At 35.8% G+C, this 20,897-nt stretch overlaps 1 protein-coding gene across 1 annotated transcript; it reads right to left on the reverse strand.

Moving 5' to 3' along the window:
* Positions 1–1,867: 1,867 nt before the first annotated feature.
* Positions 1,868–2,941, reverse strand: LOC135770288 (P2Y purinoceptor 12-like). Its single transcript, XM_065280014.1, has one exon. The coding sequence runs from the start codon at positions 2,939–2,941 to the stop codon at positions 1,868–1,870; it is 1,074 nt and encodes a 357-aa protein (XP_065136086.1).
* Between the last annotated feature and the right edge of the window lie 17,956 nt (positions 2,942–20,897).

The following is a 20,897-nucleotide window of genomic DNA, read 5'->3' on the forward strand; positions in this document are numbered from 1 at the left end:
TTAGGGTTCTCATCAAAGAAAACTCAATTATCTTTGTTTACATTAAGCTTTAATGAATAGAAAAAACAGCACATGTGTGTATATATACTAGTGATGCACCGATGTATCGGCCGCCGATATTTATCGGCCGATTTTTGATGACTTTGAAACCATCGGCATATCGGCAATAGCACGAGAAAGGCCGATACCGATTGTTTATTAAATAACTGCATAAAGAAATCCATTATATGTAAAAAAAAAAAAATGAGTTAATGTTGTTAATAAAATAAATGCTGAATAGGAAAAACCACCTTTTAAGGTTGTCATGCTGTCTTATTATATTTGTTTAAGCTTAATTTGTGCCACTCTTATTATGTTGGTCAGTCGAATGTTAATTAGATCCAATCCATGTTTAGTAAAAATAATTTGATTCAGAAATAAACTAGCTAATATACCAACTGTATAGGATTGTATACAAGTGTTTAATATCGGCATTGGTATCGGCCAGAAGTTGTCTGTTTAAATCGGTATCGGCCCAAAAAAATCCTATCGGTGCATCCCTAATATATACAGTATATTTATATGAATGAATTTCATAAAACCATGCCCTCTTAAACCGAATGTGTTAAAATAACACATCTTGTGTCTAGTTAAGGACAACACATCTAGTGTGTTGTCCTTAACAGATCTCTGTGTTATTTTAGGAACAACACACTTTGTGTTGTTTTAACACACATTGAGTAGTCTCTTTTATTTATTTGAACTCGAAAACAACACGAAATGACACATAATGTGTTAAATAGGATAACACAAAACAATGTGTTAAAATTAGCACATCCTTACTTAGAGTGTACACTCTTAGAAAGGATTTACACATCTTTGTGCGTTAAGTTTTTAACACATTAACAATGTAAGAAATATAATATTTTGCAGAAAAAAAACATCATTTTAAGACAGTTAAGAGTTTTTGGTCCTTATATATATACCCCCCCCCCAATTAAGCACTTTTTTCCACATTAAAAATATCACATTACTATATTTCAAATGTTTTACCTTAATGTGATTCTCAATGGTTCTTCATTATTGATTATTAGAATTTATTGCTTTCACTAAATTCGCATTATTAAAAACAGCACAATAAACATAAGTATTTCAAATAATAAAATCTTAATACTTAAATTTTTCTTTGATTTTTTTAGGTGAAATATTGGCAGGTGTCATGAGATCATTCATGTAGCTGTAACAAGCATTTCTGTCAGTTTAAGCACAGATGATGATCAGGGCCGGATTATTCAATGGGCATTATGGGCGTAGTTCGGGCCCAAGGTACGGGAGAAAATAAAATGTAAAATCTAATTGTTAATTATTTAGATTAACTAGCCTATTTAAGCGCAAATAACCCAACGCTAAATCGAGCGGACTGTGGGTGGCAGTAGTCTTCATAATTTAAGTTCAGAATGAGTGAGAAAAGCCACAGTGCACAGTTGATTTATCAGACAGTCCATGACTTTTCTTTATCTATCCTGAATTGTGAATGTCCTGTAAATGACGCAAATCAATGGCGCTCTGACAGCCTGGTAAAATAATCACTTGTATAAGAAAAATCTGTAGAGTATGAAACAGTTGGGTGTATTTGAAGGAATTAATATAAACTGGTAAGGAAGTTGTGTCAATATATTTAATCTTTTGTTAAAAAAAGAATTAGGCCTAAGAGAAGTGTCCTTTTTTCACTTGAGCATCTGCCCCCTGTGCAGGTCTCTTTGCAGGTTTCTCTTTGCAGGTCTCTGTGCAGGTCCCTGCTTGCAACATCTACATGCTACATGATGATGTAATCCTTTCTCAGAATAAACATATAGGGCTGCATTATAACCTCACTGCCATGATCGTATTATAAGAGATCGTTCTGCTTTTCTGAAGTTTCTCTCTGTATATTACCAGTGTCTGTCCTGACATCTCTGCAGCATCCAGGAGAGATACTGAGAGTGTTAAACAGAGATTTCCTGAAAGACTTGCAAAGGAAAAAGTAGATGAGTGGATCCAGCACAGCATTAAGAGAGGAAAACCACAGCGTGCTCTCCTTCCACAGGAACAATAACAACTTCTCCTGGCAGCTAAACATCTGTCCTCTTGTCTGGCTGTTGGTGTACGGCACTCTGGCAAAATGGTAAGGTACAAAGCAAACAATGAAGACAGCCAATACAAGGAAGATGTTAGCCTGTATACTGGATTTCTTCTGCTGTCCCTGGCTCACTGCATGTTGAGATCTTGTTCGATTGTAAGACTTGTAGAGCTCTTTTGAGATGAGAACATAACATATTATCACAACTATCAGGTTTCCCCAGAAGATCACCTGGCAAATAAGTATGACCACCTCATGCCATACTAGTCCCATCTGTGTCTTCAGGCCAGTGCAGTTAAAGCGACCCGAAGTGTCCGTACGACTAGTCAAAATAATGTTTGGTAGGCAAAGAGCCACGAGCGAGGCCCATATGAAGCATGAGAGGAGCTTTCTGTGCAGCAGGCGTCTCTGGCTGGTGACGGCAGAAGGCCACATGGTCTTTCTACAGCGATCAATGCTTATCAGGCCAATAAACACAATGCTGATATACATAGTGAGGTAGAACAGCACGGATGACACACGACAGACAAAGACACGCGTCCCTACGGATGCTACGTTCGAGTCGCTGAGGATCTTAAAAGGGAAAGTGAGAGTCATGATAATATCGGCCACAACAATGTTCTTTAAGTAGATTATAAAATTAGATTTGCTGGGGATCCTGAGGAAGACCCATGATGCCAGGCCGTTCAGAGACAGGCTGAGGATAAAGAGAATGCTGTAGAGAATGGGAGACACTATTGTCATCAGAGGACTTTCAAGTGAACAGTCATCTGATGAATGATTTCGAGTGGTCTGATAGGAGTAAGTGTCCGCGACCCCTGTCCGTACTGTTGTGAACTCCATGGATAACTTGAGTCCTGATGAAAACAAAAAGCAAAATAAAACATTTACTGTCTGCATTCATACTACTATTCCACTCATACTGTTTCTCTAGTATACACTATGGGGTGGTTTCCTGGACAGGGATTACCTTAAGCCAGGACTAGGTCTTAGTTTAATTAGGAAATTTTACTTTTAACAAACATGCCTTACTAAAAACATTACCTGTGTGCATTTTGAGGCAAAACAAATGGCACTGATGTATTTTAATAATAAAAATTATACATAATATAATTATGTATTATATTTGTTTAATACATAAATATATATTATATCAAATTTAAATTATATATAATGTTAAGTTATATCCCCAGCAGCCATATCACCCTGCAGAAGAATTGTTATAATTTTTTAAATGTTAAATACATTTATAATATAAATGACATTACTACTATTACTGTTACAAATAAAAATATCTTTGGGGCATGGGCCCTTAGAATCCTCACTAATTTTTCCCATTTAGTGGTGCCCCTAAGGAGATAACTCATCATTGATTGGGAAAGCGTTAAGTGCGTATGTATAAAGTACAGGCAGAAACCAGGGCCCGTATGTATAAAACTTCTCAGAATTGCTCTTAAGAATAGTCTTAAGCTATGATTTAAGTGTTAAAAAGTTCTTAGTAAGGAGTAGGACCAGTCTGAGAGTAGGAGACGTTTATAAAGAGGCTAAAAGCAACTTTCAGTAAAGTGTAAGACTCATTCTTAAGTGCTGACTTAAGGGCTGCAAACTGAGAACTACAATGATTTTAACCTAAAATGGCCGCCCTTAACATCTAAATCAGCCAATAGAATGCCAGCAACAGTATACAGTCACGGCAGCATGTGACACCATACATTCATGAATCATGAAGACATTACAATTATATTAGTATTTAATTATTTTAATTTAAATTTGCTTAAAGAAATGTTAAACAATATTACGGATAAGTACATGCATTTATTTTACACAATTTTGCAACATTTTGATTAAGTTTTAACATGTTAATGAAATAGACAAATGTAATGCTATTTAAAAAATGAAGATGATGAACATATCATTTTGATTTCACCAACAGGCTGTTATAAAGAAAAGACTAAAGTTTGCAAACACTTAGATAAAAAATACTTTGATGATCAAGCCTGAACAAGATGATCAAGTTAAGTTGGATTTCTCCACTAACACACTATTGTAATTTTTGCCATCTTTGTCACTTTCACCTTTGGTTTGCTCACTGCTAACACTGCTAACATTATGTTTTGGGTCAGGGTTGTATACTCTATTAATATCACTTTACATGTAATGGTGTCACTGCAATCTTGTAGATACTTCACAATTTTTGGGTTGATAAAGCTATTGTAGATTTTATTGACATTTTATTTACCTGTCATAAACTGTAAAATGTAAAAGCGGCTCTACTTAAAAACTTACTTCAGTCCTAATACTGTATTTAAAATTTTTTAAACTTTAAAAATTTAGGTTGAAAAAACATCACATTTTTAGGCAATATCAATAATTTGATCCAACTTTAACTTTTTACAGTGTATATTATGCAAATTTATATACCATTTAATTATGCTGTCTTGATAATCCCATAAAAATTCTTAGTACTGTGCAAGCACTTGAATAAGTTTCACTAATATATATCTTGTATTATATCTCTTATATTGTGTAATATAATATACATTGTCTAAAAACCCCTATACTCTTTATATTTTATAATGTTATATTAATTCCTATCTACTGTCCTTATACTAACTTGTATTTACTCTAAATTTGCTGCTTTGCAACAATGCAACAAGAAATTTGTCAAAAAGTGCTATAGAAAAACATTTGAATTAAAGTAATTCTAACACATTCTTTTTTGAAAAGTGCATGATCTCCGTGTCACGACCTGGTCTCTCCATTTCTTGTCTTATCCGAGTTTGAGAGATTAGGTTGTGACAGTACATGTCTGCCCTGAGAGAGTTGTGTGACAGGCCCTTCCGCGGTCCACGTTTCTCTCAGGGTTCGTGAATTGTTTCCCGCTCCCTTATGTGTGATTAGCTTCAGGTGTTTGTTGTTTAGAATTCCCTATTTAATTCCCTTCTGTCCTGTCCTCCGTGCGTTGGTATTATTCTCTGTTCCTTTCCCAAGTTTCTAGCGTGTATTCCCGTTCCTGGTCTTGTGTAAGTTTATGTAGTTTAGTGTTTCCAGTGTTGATGTTAGTAAGTTTAGTTCTTGTGTCTGTCATTGTAATGTTTTACCCCCTCGTGGATGTTTTGGTTTCGTATGTTCATGTATATTAAAGTATTCTTTATTTAAGTCTGCGTTTGGGTTTTCCTCGTCTTCCCTGTGTTCCAGTCGTGACAGAATACCAACGCCAAACGAAAAACCCAGCGGACTATGGACCTCAACCCCAGTATCGATTATGAGGCGTTTAGAGGTACAAGACTGGTTCGATGCGGGGGAAGCAACGCGTGGAGAGGTGCCACGGCCAGAGGGGCATTCCAGGGAGGAAGGACCTCTTTTTTAGCCCCTCTGGCAACCATCCCGGAGCGTCGGCGAGTGGGAGTGTTTTCCTCAGAAAGGCCATTCTCGTCTCTGCCACCGGTGTCCTGTCCACCCGACAGTCTCAGGGGGAAACGTGAGAGACATGCCTCCTGGGACTCTGCGTTGGGTGGCTCATCTTCGGAGTTGGGTGGTCCGGCCGTGCTGTCTCCCACTCCTCCGGCGCTTTCCGCTCCTCGTCCCAGACGGAAGACGAGGAGGAAGAACACCTCTCCCGCGCAGTCTGTACCATCAACTTCCCCCAAGTCTCCAGAGTCGCCGGCGCGTCCAGTTGTTCCTTCTGTTGTTATGTTGTCTTGTTTACCATTCATTTTGGTTTCATTGTTTTCTTGGTTTTTGTCTCACTTTAGCTCCTGTGTTTAGTGTCTCCTCCTGAGGGCGTCTAGTATCCGCCCTTAGGGGGGGGGGGTACTGTCACGACCTGGTCTCTCCATTTCTTGTCTTATCCGAGTTTGAGAGATTAGGTTGTGACAGTACATGTCTGCCCTGAGAGAGTTGTGTGACAGGCCCTTCCGCGGTCCACGTTTCTCTCAGGGTTCGTGAATTGTTTCCCGCTCCCTTATGTGTGATTAGCTTCAGGTGTTTGTTGTTTAGAATTCCCTATTTAATTCCCTTCTGTCCTGTCCTCCGTGCGTTGGTATTATTCTCTGTTCCTTTCCCAAGTTTCTAGCGTGTATTCCCGTTCCTGGTCTTGTAAGTTTATGTAGTTTAGTGTTTCCAGTGTTGATGTTAGTCAGTTTAGTTCTTGTGTCTGTCATTGTAATGTTTTACCCCCTCGTGGGTGTTTTGGTTTCGTATGTTCATGTATATTAAAGTATTCTTTATTTAAGTCTGCGTTTGGGTTTTCCTCGTCTTCCCTGTGTTCCAGTCGTGACACTCCGCCTCTCTGCTGCCCTCTTGTTACTCTTAACTAGGTTAAGAGACCTCTCCAGCTCTCCTAAATAATTTAGGAGCTGAGACCTAATCTTAAAACTTCGGAGGCTTTATAAATAACACTTATTCTTAAAGCAAAACTATGTAGTTTTTTTACCTTTAAATAATGTCTCTAAAATTATTTCATTGATAGAACCACTTTTAACTGGACAAATTGTACTGTTGCTACAATCTGAGTAGCCTCCTAGCTGCTACAAGCACACTCTGAAAGTGGCGGTGGAGGGTAGGAAACACAGCTCCGCCCCTCCCCCTGCCTGCAAAAGAGTGTCTGATACCAGGCACTGTTGCACTTTTCAACCACATGGGGGAGCTGCAAGTCATTTTTACATGGAAACTACATAGTGTTGCTTTAAGTCTAAGAATAAGAGTAAAGTGACGTCATTCTTAGAATTTTGACACACTTAAAGGTGCAGTGTGTAATTTTTAGAAGGATCTCTTGACAGAAATATAAAATAATATATCAAACAATATCATCAGGGGTGTATAAAGATCTTTCATAATGAACCGTTATGTGTTTATTACCTTAGAATGAGACGTTTTTTATCTACATACACAGAGGGTCCCCTTACATGGAAGTCGCCATTTTGTGCCACCATGTTTCTACAAAAGCCTTTAACGGACAAACTGTGGGACAAAGTTGTCTCCAACAATGATGTGATTGTACGGTGGCAGCTACCGTAGCTTCACTATGTGTTTTAAAAGCGAGGGGTGAGCAGTGGACTGAGCCCTTGGTTGCAATTCGCAACCTCACCACTAGATGCCGCTAAAATTCACACACTGCACCTTTAAGACTAAAATTGTACTCTGAGTGGCTTTATACATAAGGGCTCAGTGCCCGTATGTATCATAGACTGTAAAAAAAGATGGACGACGCCTGTTCGCTCCCTTCCATTGGTGAAAAGTGAAGCCGCCAGTGTCCCGATATGGCGCTGACATCTTGGGTCTTGAGTCTGCGCAGTAGCGATTTCGGGACCAGTCATGCGCAGTAGTGAGCAGGAGGGAAGCCGCGAAATCAAAACCCCGCCCTCGCTCTCGCAGAATGCGCATATCACACGATATCACAGCTGTCAATCATGACGTGACACCACCGTTTTTATATCATTAAATAACTAACTAAACACAAACTTATTTTAAAAACAAACATTTGAATTTACATCAGTGTGATAAAAACTACAATAAATGACAGAAACCAGGTTCAGAAAAAAGATAATTGAAGTGTAATTAATTTTTTTAGTTGGTCTCAAGTCCCAGTGAATAACATGGGGAGGCGGGGTTTATGACCTATACTGGGACCAGTCACTGGGGGGCGATCGAGACGTTTTGGCTTCACTTTTCAGGGCTTGTGCGGCACGCTTGGTATGTATAAAACATCTCAGAAATGCTCTTAAGAATAGTCTTAAGCTATGACTTAAGTGTAAAAAAATTCTTAGTAAGGAGTAGGACCACTTTGAGAATAGGAGACATTAATAAAGAGGCTGAAAGCAACTTTCAGTAAAGTGTAAGACTCATTCTTAAGTGCTGACTTGAGGAAACTGAGGACTACAATGATTTCAACCTAAAATGGCCGCCCTTAACCTCTGAATCAGCCAATAGAAAGCCAGCAATGTTATACAGTCACAGCAACATGTGACACCATACATTTATGAATCATGAAGACATTCAAATTATATTAGTATTTACATATTTAAATTAGCTTCACAAAATGTTTAACAATATTACACGATTTTGCACCATTCTGATTAAGTTTCAACATGTCAATGAAATAGACAAACATAATGCTATTTTAAAAAAATGAAGATGATGAATCATATCATTTTGATTTCACTCACAAGCTGTTTATAAAAAAAGACTAAAGTTTGCAAACACTTAGATAAAAAATACTTTGATGATCAAGCCCGAACAAGATGATCAAGTTAAGTTGAATTTCTCCACTTAAACACAATTGTAATTTATGCCATCTTTGTCACTTTCACCTTTGGCTTGCTCAATGCTAACATTGCTAACATTATGGTTTGGGTCAGGGTTCTATTAATATCACTTTACATGTAATAGTGTCACTGCAATCTCGTAGATACTTCACATTTTTTATTGTAGATTTTATTTTTTATTGTAGATTTTATTTACATTTTATGGTATTTTATTTACCTATCATAAACTGTAAAATGTAAAAGTGGCTCTAACTTACTTTAATTGGTAACACCTAATATTTAAACATTTTTAACTTTAATTATCTCACTTAAACTGATAAATTTAAGTTGAAAAACATTACATCTTTAGGCCTTATCAATAATTTGATCCAACTTTAACGTTTTACAGTGTATATTATTCAAATTTATATACATTTAAGTATATACCATTGCTGTCTTAATAATCCCATAAAAATTCTTGGTACTGTGGAAGCACTTGTTTCAATAATATACATCTTATACTGTATATTATATTGTTTAATATAATATACATTGTATAAAAAACCCTATACTCTTTATATTTCATAATGTTTTATTAATTCCTATCTATAGTACTGTCTATATACTACTAACATGTATTTATTGTACATTTTCTGCTCTGCAACAATGCAACAATAATTTTTTTCAAAAGTGCTATAGAAATATATTTGAATTAAAGTAATTCTAACACATTCTTTGTTGTAAAGTGCATGATCTCCGCCTCTCTGCTGCCCTGTTACTCTTAACTAGGTTAAGAGACCTCTCCAGCTCTCTTAAATATTTTAGGAGCTGAGACCTAGTCTTAACACTTAGGATGCTTTATAAATCAAACGTATTCTTAAGTCTAGGAATAAGAGTAAAATGACGTCATTCTTAGAATTTTGACACACTTAAGAAAATTTTTTTACTTTTGAGTGGCTTTATACATACGGCCCATGGTTGCATTCCCCGAAACCTTCTTTGCTCTACGTCGTTCTTAAGTTGTACCTTAAGCTGTACCTTATCGTTAATACGTGTTTCCCGAAACGTTCTTAGTTACGTATCACTTCTGTAAGTCGTTCGTTCGGAAGGTTGGTCTGGAGCACTCTTAGCTATACCTTATCCCACTTGACTCCGCTAGGGGCCATCACTGTGATAAAAACTTGTGTATATTGCAGTCTATATAACTAAATATCTGTTAAAAAAAGTTGAAGTACACTCCGTGTTAAATTATAGGCATTTTTTATTTAAAGAATAAAACATTTACATAATTAGACATTATTACACTGATGGTTGTTAGATTTTTAATATTTTTTCCAAAGGAACATCAGCTTCGAACTATTATTACAGGCTAAAGAAACTATTAAAAAAACATTTTGGGTGAAGGAGTTGGTGAAACTATGGCAGGTAGCTATACAGCGAATCTTACTTTGTGCATTTCAAATCCGTTAAATCTTTAGTTACCGGCTATTTTAGCTGCAATAAAACAAATCAAGTAAAATCGCATGCCACGGGAGCACATTCATCACAAAATCATAATTGTTGATTTTCCTAAATATTTTTCTTGATGTTAAGTCGACTTTGCATCGAAGTTTTTAATGTTTTCTAACTTAGGCAGCTGCATGTCATATAAACACTCAAAAGAAACTGCTCCACTTGATTATTGCTTGTATAAGGTCAACAAATTTCCACATTAAAACTAATCAAAGCTAAAATCTAAAGCAATCATAATATATATTTCTATATCATATAATATATATATATTTCATGTTATATTTAAGGTAAACAGACAGGCGCGGCTCCAGAAATGCGTCCATTAAGCGTTATCCGCATTGTAAACCGCTTGCGCATCCAGTGTCCAAGCACATAAACGCGTGAACTAATGAACAACAATTTGTTTTTATATATTTTAAGTGTAATGCCAAGCCAGGTGACCTGCACGACCCACCTTATTCCCCTGTGCAACGCATTTATTGGGAACCCCTAATATAAATTATCCTTAAAGTGAAGTAATAATGGATGCATTGGAGCAGTTTATGCATTATACTTTTGGACATGAAGTTGCGAGTTTTGCATGGGTTTGATATCAAATAAAATATACAAGGTTTATATTTAGTTGTTTGCAATTTGAAATATTTTTACCAGATATAAATGTAACTTGAACTATTTCTGAAATGTTTCTTTAATAAATAACACCGCTCTCTCATAACGCGGCGAAGTACCTATTACATAAAGTGAACAATTGATTGTCGAGCAATCGATATCAACCTATTCAGCACCATCGCCATGGACAGCACCTGGTAACGTCGTACGTAAGAAAGTATACCTTAAGAAACCCGCTAAGGTACAGTTCGGGAAACACGCCTAGAAAAGGTAAACCTGTAGTTAAGGTTTAACTTAAGAGTCTTCGTAGCGCGCTAAGAGAGAACGTTATCGGGAAACGCAGCCCAGGTCCTTATCTTCAAAAGACAGTAACCTCAATTAACCTACTTAAGGCTGTGTCATTAATGTTAATCAAACAACCCAAGACAAAGAGAAAATCCCTTCTGTAGCTCTAAACAAATAATAATTATATTTACATATTTATACAATAAAGACTGTTATTATTCATTTGATATAATTTCTGTACCTAATGCTAATATACCTTCCCAGTAAACAATTACAGTCTTTCAACTGAAGGATCCTACCTTAGATCCTCACATGAAGAATGTTTTTATCATTGTGTTTTTTTATGTTTAATCATTTATTTACATAATCATCATAATCATTTTATAATCATTAGTTTTTATCCATTTAATTATTGTATTTGATTATTTAATATCATTTTATTAATATCAATTTCATTATTGTCATTTTTATTATTACATTATTCTTTATTAATTCAGTTATTCATTATTGTTTTTATTCATTATTCATTTATTATTATATTTCTACATTTTATTATATAATTCATTTATTCATTGTATTTCTATATTTTATATGTCTCTTGGTGGTTCAGTTTCACATTTGGGAAGTTTCATAGAACTGTTCTGTCTGTGTGTAAACAAGATAGATAAAGAGAATGTTTATGGAAGCCCAAGGTCTTAGGGATGATGCAGCTGAGCAATTTTGGATATAACCGTGCATGCTGTATTCCTGGGGTAGACGAGGTTAGAAACATTGAGGCATATGCAACTGAAACTACTGTCCATCAATAAAACTCTGTTTCTATTTTATCATCTAAAACCTCCGTCTCACGACTCTCTCCAGCAACGATTGATCAGCCTTGTATCTGACAGATACTTTAACAAAGTAAACTTATATTTTCTGACGTGATCTGGTGTCCGGGGCTGGATCTTTTTTTATTTTGTCTGGGGTGTGGAGTCCAGATCTAACACAACGTTGAAATATGGTTGAAAATAAGTCGGTCTGCCTTGGACTGGTTTACGACATGATATCAACTAAGTAGTTTTGGCTGGACTGTTTGACTACATGTTTTCAACTGACCATGTTTTCAACTCATAATCTAAAACAGCTACATAATCTGTTATACATGCTAAAACAACGGAGAAAACAAATTACTGTACCAAACCATATTTATTATTATCTTAAATATATGTAAAGAGTTTTACATGTTCCAATATTATCATGTATTTTTATATAATACCATTTATTAAATATTTCGTAATTTTCCGGTTTTCTATTCTTTCTTCCTTATCCTTAAACGATATTGTTGTTTGATTTAATAATCATTGTTTAACATGTTCAGACTGAGCCAACAAACAACAACAACATTTTAACTGGATAAATAAATAAAAATGAAGCACTTTAATTGGAAGGATTTTGTATGGGTCAGGTAACAGTTAACGGGCCAAATATTAACGGTCTGAATCTGGGTGGGTGCGGATTTAATTTTGATATCACTGGTGACGGGTTGGATCTGGTGCTGAACTTTGCGGGGGCGGGTCTCCAAAAATGGACCTGTACAGGACTCCACAGGTTGTCATAGTTGTGACAGAGCAGCTTGATATGCGTGTGCATTTTCTCTACAGTACACAATCTAAAAAACTTTCAGTGGCTTAGAAAATATCAGTAATAATTAACTTTATGAAATTAAGAAAATCTCTGAATAGCATTTACTTGATTGTTTTAGTTAAACATATACATTTATCTAAAATGCAGTAATATTAAAAAAAACACAAAATAATTTTTTGTATTTGACTAACCAATTATTTAGACAATTGGTATATTGACAAAATATTTGAGAGTGGAGAATTAAACTGATCTCAAGAACTACAAATATTACTTAATATTATTACAAGAAAGATATCCTTACAAAACCTTGCAGTCCTTGAGAGAATCCAGGATTACACTATTTAAAAAATTGAAGTTAAATTGAAGCAAGCATCATGATGTCTGCACATAAATGTACCTCCTATAATTAGGGAATACTATAAAACTTTGTTTATAATGTTTAAAAATCAAATCCATTTAAAAAATGTTCAATGTCAACATACACTTATATTACTGTTGCAGATATGAACTACTTAAGAAGTTGGAGAAAAAGAAACAGTTAATGCCATTGCTCAGTTGGATAGTGATGACAACCTTGATATTCATACGCTACCAAGTGATACAAGTGATGGTGATGGACTTCAAGAAGTTGTAGAGGATAACGAATCTGATTATGGATACACAGAGCATGTAGAATCTTCTGACTCTGAGCCTGAAATCCTGAGTTTACACCCTGACAGTGATACACCAAATATTGGCTGTGATTGAAGGACTTGGTCAACAAGTAATTCAATCACTCAAACGTCATTGAATGAGCTACTAGGCATCCTACGTAGACATATGCACCATGTGCCAAAGGATGCAAGCACCCTGCTTTCAACCCCCAAAACTGTTGAATTTCTTTCTAGATGTAATGGGCAGTACATTTATTATGGATAAGAACAAGGCATTAAACTAAAGATTGCACAGTGCCAATCCTTTTCACAAAACCTTGTTGAGTTGTGTGTGAACATTGATGGCGTACCACTTTTTAAATCAAACAGTGTTCAATTTTGGCCCATATTTGCACAGTTTCACAATTTTGATCCTTTCATTGTTGCACTTTTCTGTGGAACAGCAAAGCCAAGTCCTTTGGATGATTTTGTCAAAGACCTTTAGGAAGAGTTTCAGCATCTCAAATCTGTTGGGATGGAGTATGAAGGTAAACTTTATGCTATTAGCCTTAAGGCCTTTATATGTGATGCACCAGCAAGATCATTTTTAAAGTGCACAAAGAACCACAATGGGTACTACCGCTGTGAAAGGTGTTTGGCCAAAGGATCGTGGGAAGGTAGAGTGGTTTTCAACACTCAGGAGACCTTTAGAGCAAGAACAGACAAGGAGTTCAGTCAAGTACTGTATGAAGATCACCAGACTATAAAAAGCCCACTTATTGATGCAGGCATACCTTGCGTGAGCTCTTTTGTGTTAGACTAAATGCATTTAATTTGTTTAGGAGTAGTAAAACATGTTCTAGTCTTTTTGTCTCGGGGTCCAAAAGTCCAAAAGGTTGGTCAAAAATAGCCACAATCCAATCGCGCAAGTAACAAAGCGGATGACTGAGATCGAAAATGCAAAGAAAGGCATCAACAAGCCTCAAGAGACAAGGTCATGTTTTTATATATCAACCAAAGATAAAGACCACTGCTTTATGCTTCACAATGAAAATTTTGCATTTGTGAAGGAAAAAAGCAAGATGGAACTTTGGTATGTGATGTGCTGAGCCAAAAGGACACAAGAGATTTTTTTAAGAAGCCATGTGAGTCAAGGCTATTGAAATTAGTCTATGTTCAAAGAAAACGGACAAAGACAAAGTTATTGCAAACCGAAGACCTTTACCGGAAGGTTGCTTGTCTCCCTTATAAACAAGGGCATGTCCTTTTTCCTCTCCTCCATGGAATGGAGCACAGGAAATAAACACAAATAACGCATGTAATATTTACTATTATTCAAAAAAGTAGTGCACTGTTAGCATCATGTAGAAAAGGAAATTTGTAGTTCTAAATTAAATAATCTAATTGTGTTTTAGGCAATGGTATACGTACGGGCTGTTTGGGTGGAGAATGGGAAGCAGATGGAAGGAGTTTTGCCATTGGACTGGATTGACAAAGAGACCAAAGTGATGCGATGGCCTCTAAAAAACGTGTCTGTGGCACATAAGCGCCTTTTTCAACCACAAGAGGACTGGTTAAGCTTTGAATTTGTTAAAGTCAAAGTGACATCAGGTGAAAAAAATATTTTGAATGCTATTTCTGGCTTTTTTATTGTATTTTTTAGTTAAAATACTTTAATACTTGAATACGTATTACTATCATTAGTAGTGTTTGTTTTCATTCTTGGTTTTTAGTAAGCCGACTGGAATGTGAAAAATATAATTACACCTCAGCTCAAACCGAAGAGGAGGACACAGTCAGTCAAAAGAGAATGAAGAAAAGAAGGACATTTGAAGATTATGTTCAAGGTAATTTATTTGGTCCTATCTAAGGACATGCATTAAAGTGACAAATATAATATTGGCAGGGTCAGATTTGTCTCCTGAGTAGGATGAGTCCTTGCCAGACAAGAAAAAGGGTGAGTACAGTTTAAGTTTTTTGTGTAAACCTTATTGGTATTCCTTGTTATCTTACAGTGATTAATTTCATTGTGCATGTTCTTGTCTAGAGGATACAGTGTTGCTTCCAGTTCCTCCGCCAAAGCTCTCACATAAGGGTGAGTGAAATAGCTGGGCTGGTCCAATTATATAATTCAGTCATTAAACTTCAGGGAATGGTTGGCAATATGAGTTTTTCTGTCATTTAAGTTGCTTTACTGCTTCTGGTTTTGGAATTTCTTTTAACAACCACAGGACAAAATGCAATGCTGCTCGAGTTACCTGCACCCCCAGAACTGGCACCCCCATTAGACAATCAGAGAGTCCTGCATGTTCAGACAGTAAATTCATGTTTTTATTTATTCTACTTGCTCACAATGCAAATGGAATATAAAGTATTTTTTAGTCTGGGTTCAAAACAAAGTATTTCAACCATTCCTGTTCCTTTTTCAGTTTCTGGGTGTTCTCGACCAACGCCTCACCGTTCACCCACAAGGTCTAAATCATCAGAAGCATTTAGTCCAGAGTCAGGCAGTAAGTCAGTAAAAATTTTTTTTTTTTTTTAATTGGCTAGTACATTGTTTTTTCATGTCCATGATCAGTAGCATTCTTCATAGTTGTCAATTCTCCTACCTCACTTATTGACATTATTGCAGGAGCAAAAAAACAATTTCAATGAGCTTCAACGGAGTTGTTTTTTATTTGTTATTTTTTTGGTTAAGGGTCTAGGCATTCTTGCACACCTCAGCATGGAGTTCGAAACCCATCAAAGTCCGGGAGCAGAAAAAGTAGAGCGTCCTCATCCAGTGAGTCTTTAAAAAGGATAGCTGTCTTTAAAAAAGATTTCAATGAGCTTCAATGCTATTTTTTATGTAATAATTTTTTTTAGGATCTATGGGTTCTTGCACACCTCAGCGTGGAGCTCAAAAGCCATCACACTCCGGGAGCAGAGAAGGTCGGGCATCCTCATCAAGTGAGTCCATGATCAGTTGCATTCCTTATAGTTGTCAATTCTTTTACCTCACTTATTGACATTATTGCAGGAGCAGCTGTCTTTAAAAACAATTTCAGTAAGCTTCAATGCTGTTTTTAAATTTTCAAGATCTAGGCATTCTCGCACACCTCAGCATGGAGTTCGAAACCCACCACACTCCGGGAGCAGAGAAGGTCGGGCATCCTCATCAAGTGAGTCCATAATCAGTTGTATTCCTTATAGTTGTCAATTCTTTTACCTTACTTATTGACATTATTGCAGAAGCTGCTGATTTTAACAAAGAATTTTAATGATTTTCAACTTTTTTTTCAGGATCTAGGCATTCTCGCACACCTCAGCGTGGAGTTCAAATTCCATCACAGTTCGAGAGAGGCTTATTCCCCATGTCTCAAGCTAGTACGTCCATGGTCAATATTTATGTAAGGGATCATCCACGGCTAGCCACCCGCTTTGCGTCGGGTGGTTCTTTGCCTCTACGTCGTGCAATAAAATCCTTTTATGCATTGCTAGCTGTGGATTATCCCGCGTATAGCACGGTATATTTGGCAAGTTAAAAACAAGTTAAAGCTGTAACTGATGTTAACAGCTTGATTTTTTTTAACAGACCTTTCCTTTGTTCAGTGTACCTCTGGACGCGAATACAGTGTGGCAAATTGATGTGTGTCAGAGCAGGTGTAGACGGCATTGCTTGTAGGGTGGCCATTTGTGCCAGTTCCGCCGGACACATCCCGAACATGTTTTTGGGTGCGTTCTCCGGAAGTCGTGCATTGGTCGACCGCATAAGTCATCAAGGTTTAATATTTCGGGTTCAATTTCAGAGAAGCAACTGTTACATTTCAAGGTAAGAATGAAACCACAATGATTGTATGTCTTAAAATAAATAAATCGTAATTTTTTTATGTATTTTAACTGAAATGTGAGAACCTCGATGACGTATGCGGTGGAGCAACGCGCCTTGAACCGAAAACATGTTCGTTCGTGTCTGGCGGAACTGGCACGAATGGCCACCCTAACTGCTTGACTTAAAGTCTTTATCACTTATGATGTTGTATTTTGTAATGTGATCGTTTATACCTGCTCTGAGACACATCAAACTTGCAACACTCACTGTATTCGCATCCAGCGGTATAAAACTAAGGCATAAAACTCCTGCAATGTCTCATTAAAAGAGAAGCAGAGTAGATCTTGAAATCACAATTGTTCTGTCTTTGGCGCAAAAAGTCACTGAAAGGGTTAACTGGCCATTTAGTTGTCTTTTTCCTATTGACCTCATCTTTGTCATAGACTTTAAAGAAGAGATGCACACAGGTAACTTGCGCACGCATCTCTCTCTCTCTCATTGATCTTATTTAGCTCTGCTGGTGTTAATTCTTTGTGCCGCTTTTTGCCATTCAACGTCTTCTCCAAGTCTGCGTTTCTTTGTGTGCCTGCCAATTTCTCAAAATTGCCATATTCACCATACAAATTAAACGATATGCCAAATTCATCCATTTAGCCTACCTAAATAAACATCTCTCACTCAAGTGTAGAGAACTCTCACGCAAGTGTAACTGTGTTACTATGGTAACCAATGTTTATAGTAGCGGATTAATTTCGAACCGTAATCAAACTGACTGGAACCTAATAAGATACATTAATAAGAGAAGCAAATGAAGAATTACAAAATATTTCTAAATGGTTTAAAGTTAATCAACTTTCTCTTAATATACAAAAAACTAATTTTATGATTTTTAGTACAAAAAACAAAGGAGATTATCAAGATATTGAGGTATCAATTGATGGTTTTAAAATTAGCCAAGTGAATCAAATAAAATTTCTAGGTGTTATTGTTGATCAAAAACTAACCTGGAAATATCATATTCAATATGTTTGCAGAAAAATAATGAAATCTGTTGGTATATTGAGTAGAATTCGCTCTTTAATTGATATTTCATGTATGAAAACATTATATTACAGTTTAATTTATCCTTATATTTTGTATTGTAATATTGTTTGGGGTGCAACATGCCAAACATATTTAAATAAGATTTTATTAATACAAAAGAAATTCTTAAGAATAATGAGTAACTCAAATAGATTGTCATCATCTGCTCCGCTTTTCATAAAATATAATATCTTGACAATATTTAATGTTAACATCTATTGCATAAACATCTTTATGTATAAGTATGTGAATATGGCAAAAATTATGCCCAGAGCTTTTAAAAACTTTTTCATGTATTCTTCGGATGTTCATGCCTACACCACAAGGCGCTGCAAAGATTTTTATCTTCCTTTTTGTAGAACTACAGCTAATCAATCTACACTAAAATACAGAGGGCCTTTCCTATGGAATCATTTAGATTCTGTATTAAAGACTAAAATCACTTTAACCTCTTTTAAAGGAGAATTGAAAAAAATGTTAATATACAAATAAGTTTATTTTGTAAATTTGTTATATTGAAATGATTTATGTATTGATTGTATTGTCTTGTTTGATCATGTAATAGTATGTTTCATTTAATGAGATTTCGGGGAGGTGGTTTTATAAGACCTTAGGGTCTTCTCACTCTCTCCCGCACAGTATATTTTTTTTCTTCTTTTGTTTCCTTTTATGGATTTATTAAAGTTGTATTTTAAATGTGCAAATAAACAAATCAAATCAAATCAAAATCAAACTACCTGTGCATTAAACGGTTTTAATGCACACCTTCCAGCCAATCAGAATCGAGTATGTATACAGGCCGTGGTATAATATTGGATGATTTAATAATACAAAACAAAAATAATGTATTTTCTTCAACAGAATATCAGAAGTCAGTGCTTGGAAAGCTAGTTGAACTTCTGGATGAGATAAAAAGAGTTGGAAGGCACTATGAGCCGCTGAATTCTGCTGTCCATGAAGAAGAGGCACGTCTCAAGGACCGCAACCTCTGGGAACAAAGGGTATGATTTCTACAGAACTTGGACTAAACTGTGTCAAAAAGACTACCTCCAAGTCTCCAAAAAGTCTAAAATATCTATATTGTGCAAAAAGTATGCTTTTCGCAGCATCTGTTAACATGCACACAGCTTTATAGAATGTGTTATTGTATGGATGAGTCAACATGACTAGTTGTCATTTAAGCTCAGTCTGGCAACAGTCTGTATATTTCCAACACCATTGGTTTATTCATAATGTATTGAGTGACTTTTCATGTGTCATGTACAGGTGTCCCAGCTCTCAAAGGTGGAAGGGAGGAGTAACAAAGACTGCGTCCATAAAGTAATGGACAGGTATTAAACAACTGTCACATGCTCAGAATATAGAATTGAATTATGCAGTAAAATTTTTACTCTTTGCCTGTTATGTTTACCCTCCTCTTAGCACATAAAAAGTAAAAATGCAGAAAGAGATGATTCATTAGGAATAATGCAAGCATAGGAATATTTGAAGAGTTTCATTGCAAAACGAGATAAATAAATTTTTAACATTTTTGTCAAAACATGTTTATTATTATGTTATCATGTTATTATGTTGTTTTATGGTGCTACTTAGCTGTATTTTTTAAGTTATGAAGGTTTAAATCAAAACAAACCAACTGCAGTTGAATTGACATTAATTGGAATGCACAACCAAAAAACGAGAATTCTGAACAATTAAAAAAACGGTGGTTATCTCGTTTTGCAACGAAACTCTTCATTTGTAGACCTCACTCACTATGATTTTCTGCATGTTTTCTCAGGCTTTTCTAACCAATAGCCTAATGGCTGCTTTCAACATGAAGGGGCAGGGTCGTAGTGAGAAAAAAGCCTTCCAGGATATTGTTTTTTACTCTGTGGTAACAGGTAACTGCATTTTTCATGTTTATACAGTTGCTTCTCAAAGTAGAATAGTGGAAAAATCAATTCATTTTAGGAATTCAACTTAAAGTGGATTGTAATTTATAATGTTATTCTGTGTGTTTGTCTGTATGAGACTAGCAGAAATTTCAACATTAGAATAACATAGAGATCATATTCTAACATTTCATCATGTAAACTATATAACATTGATTCGGGTCCCCCCATTTATTAAATCCTGGAATCGCCCCTGCTGAGAACATATGCATGATTATACTTTTCAGAGAGCCAACTTTTCTATATTTACAATCTTTTGTTTGGTAAAATTCTCATTTTCTAAGATTTTGAAACTGGGGGTTTCATATGCTGTAAGCCAATAATCATAAAAATTCTAACAAAGGCTTGAAATATCTCACTTTGTATGTAATGAATCTATATAATATATTAGTTTCACCTGTTAAAGGGATAGTTCACTTTAAAATGAAAATTCTGTCATCATTTACTCATCCTCATGTTGTATAAATAGAGAAATGATGGTAAACACACAGCAGTAAGTGACCATAGACTTACATAGTAGGAATAAAAAAATATGATGGAATTTAATGTGTACCGTAAACTGTGTGTTGGAGAAAATGTATTTCTTATGACATTTTTGAATATATTGGGTTACCATTTATGAATGTATAATCCTTTGCTTAGAATCATATTTACCAGCTACTCAGAAAAACTGCCAAGGTGAAATAGTGGGTAGAATGTTCCCTTGTTATCATACGACCTTTGATTACTGCATATTCAAGCTGCATCATCAAGTTACTATCTCTGTTTTGGTAGAATGTATTCAATCCTATTCCTCTAGACTTAGAAAAATGTGTGATGTTGTTACCATTGTGAAGGGCTGTGAGGTTCAACCTTCGTAATGAACCGATAACCAGTGATTAGAACCTAAATAAATACAGTCCGCAGAGAGGCTCAGATCGAGAGACAGTTGAGTGTTTCCTGATGAGACATCTCAATCTGGGTTCTCCCTGCAGAGAATTATACTAACCCATTCGTGGTCTGAGTGTGTCTTATTTTGGTTAAGGTTCATAAGTATTTTAAACCTGACATTTTGGTCCTTCG

This window comes from Paramisgurnus dabryanus, chromosome 8, assembly GCF_030506205.2.
Source record: "Paramisgurnus dabryanus chromosome 8, PD_genome_1.1, whole genome shotgun sequence".
Lineage (NCBI taxonomy): Eukaryota > Metazoa > Chordata > Actinopteri > Cypriniformes > Cobitidae > Paramisgurnus > Paramisgurnus dabryanus.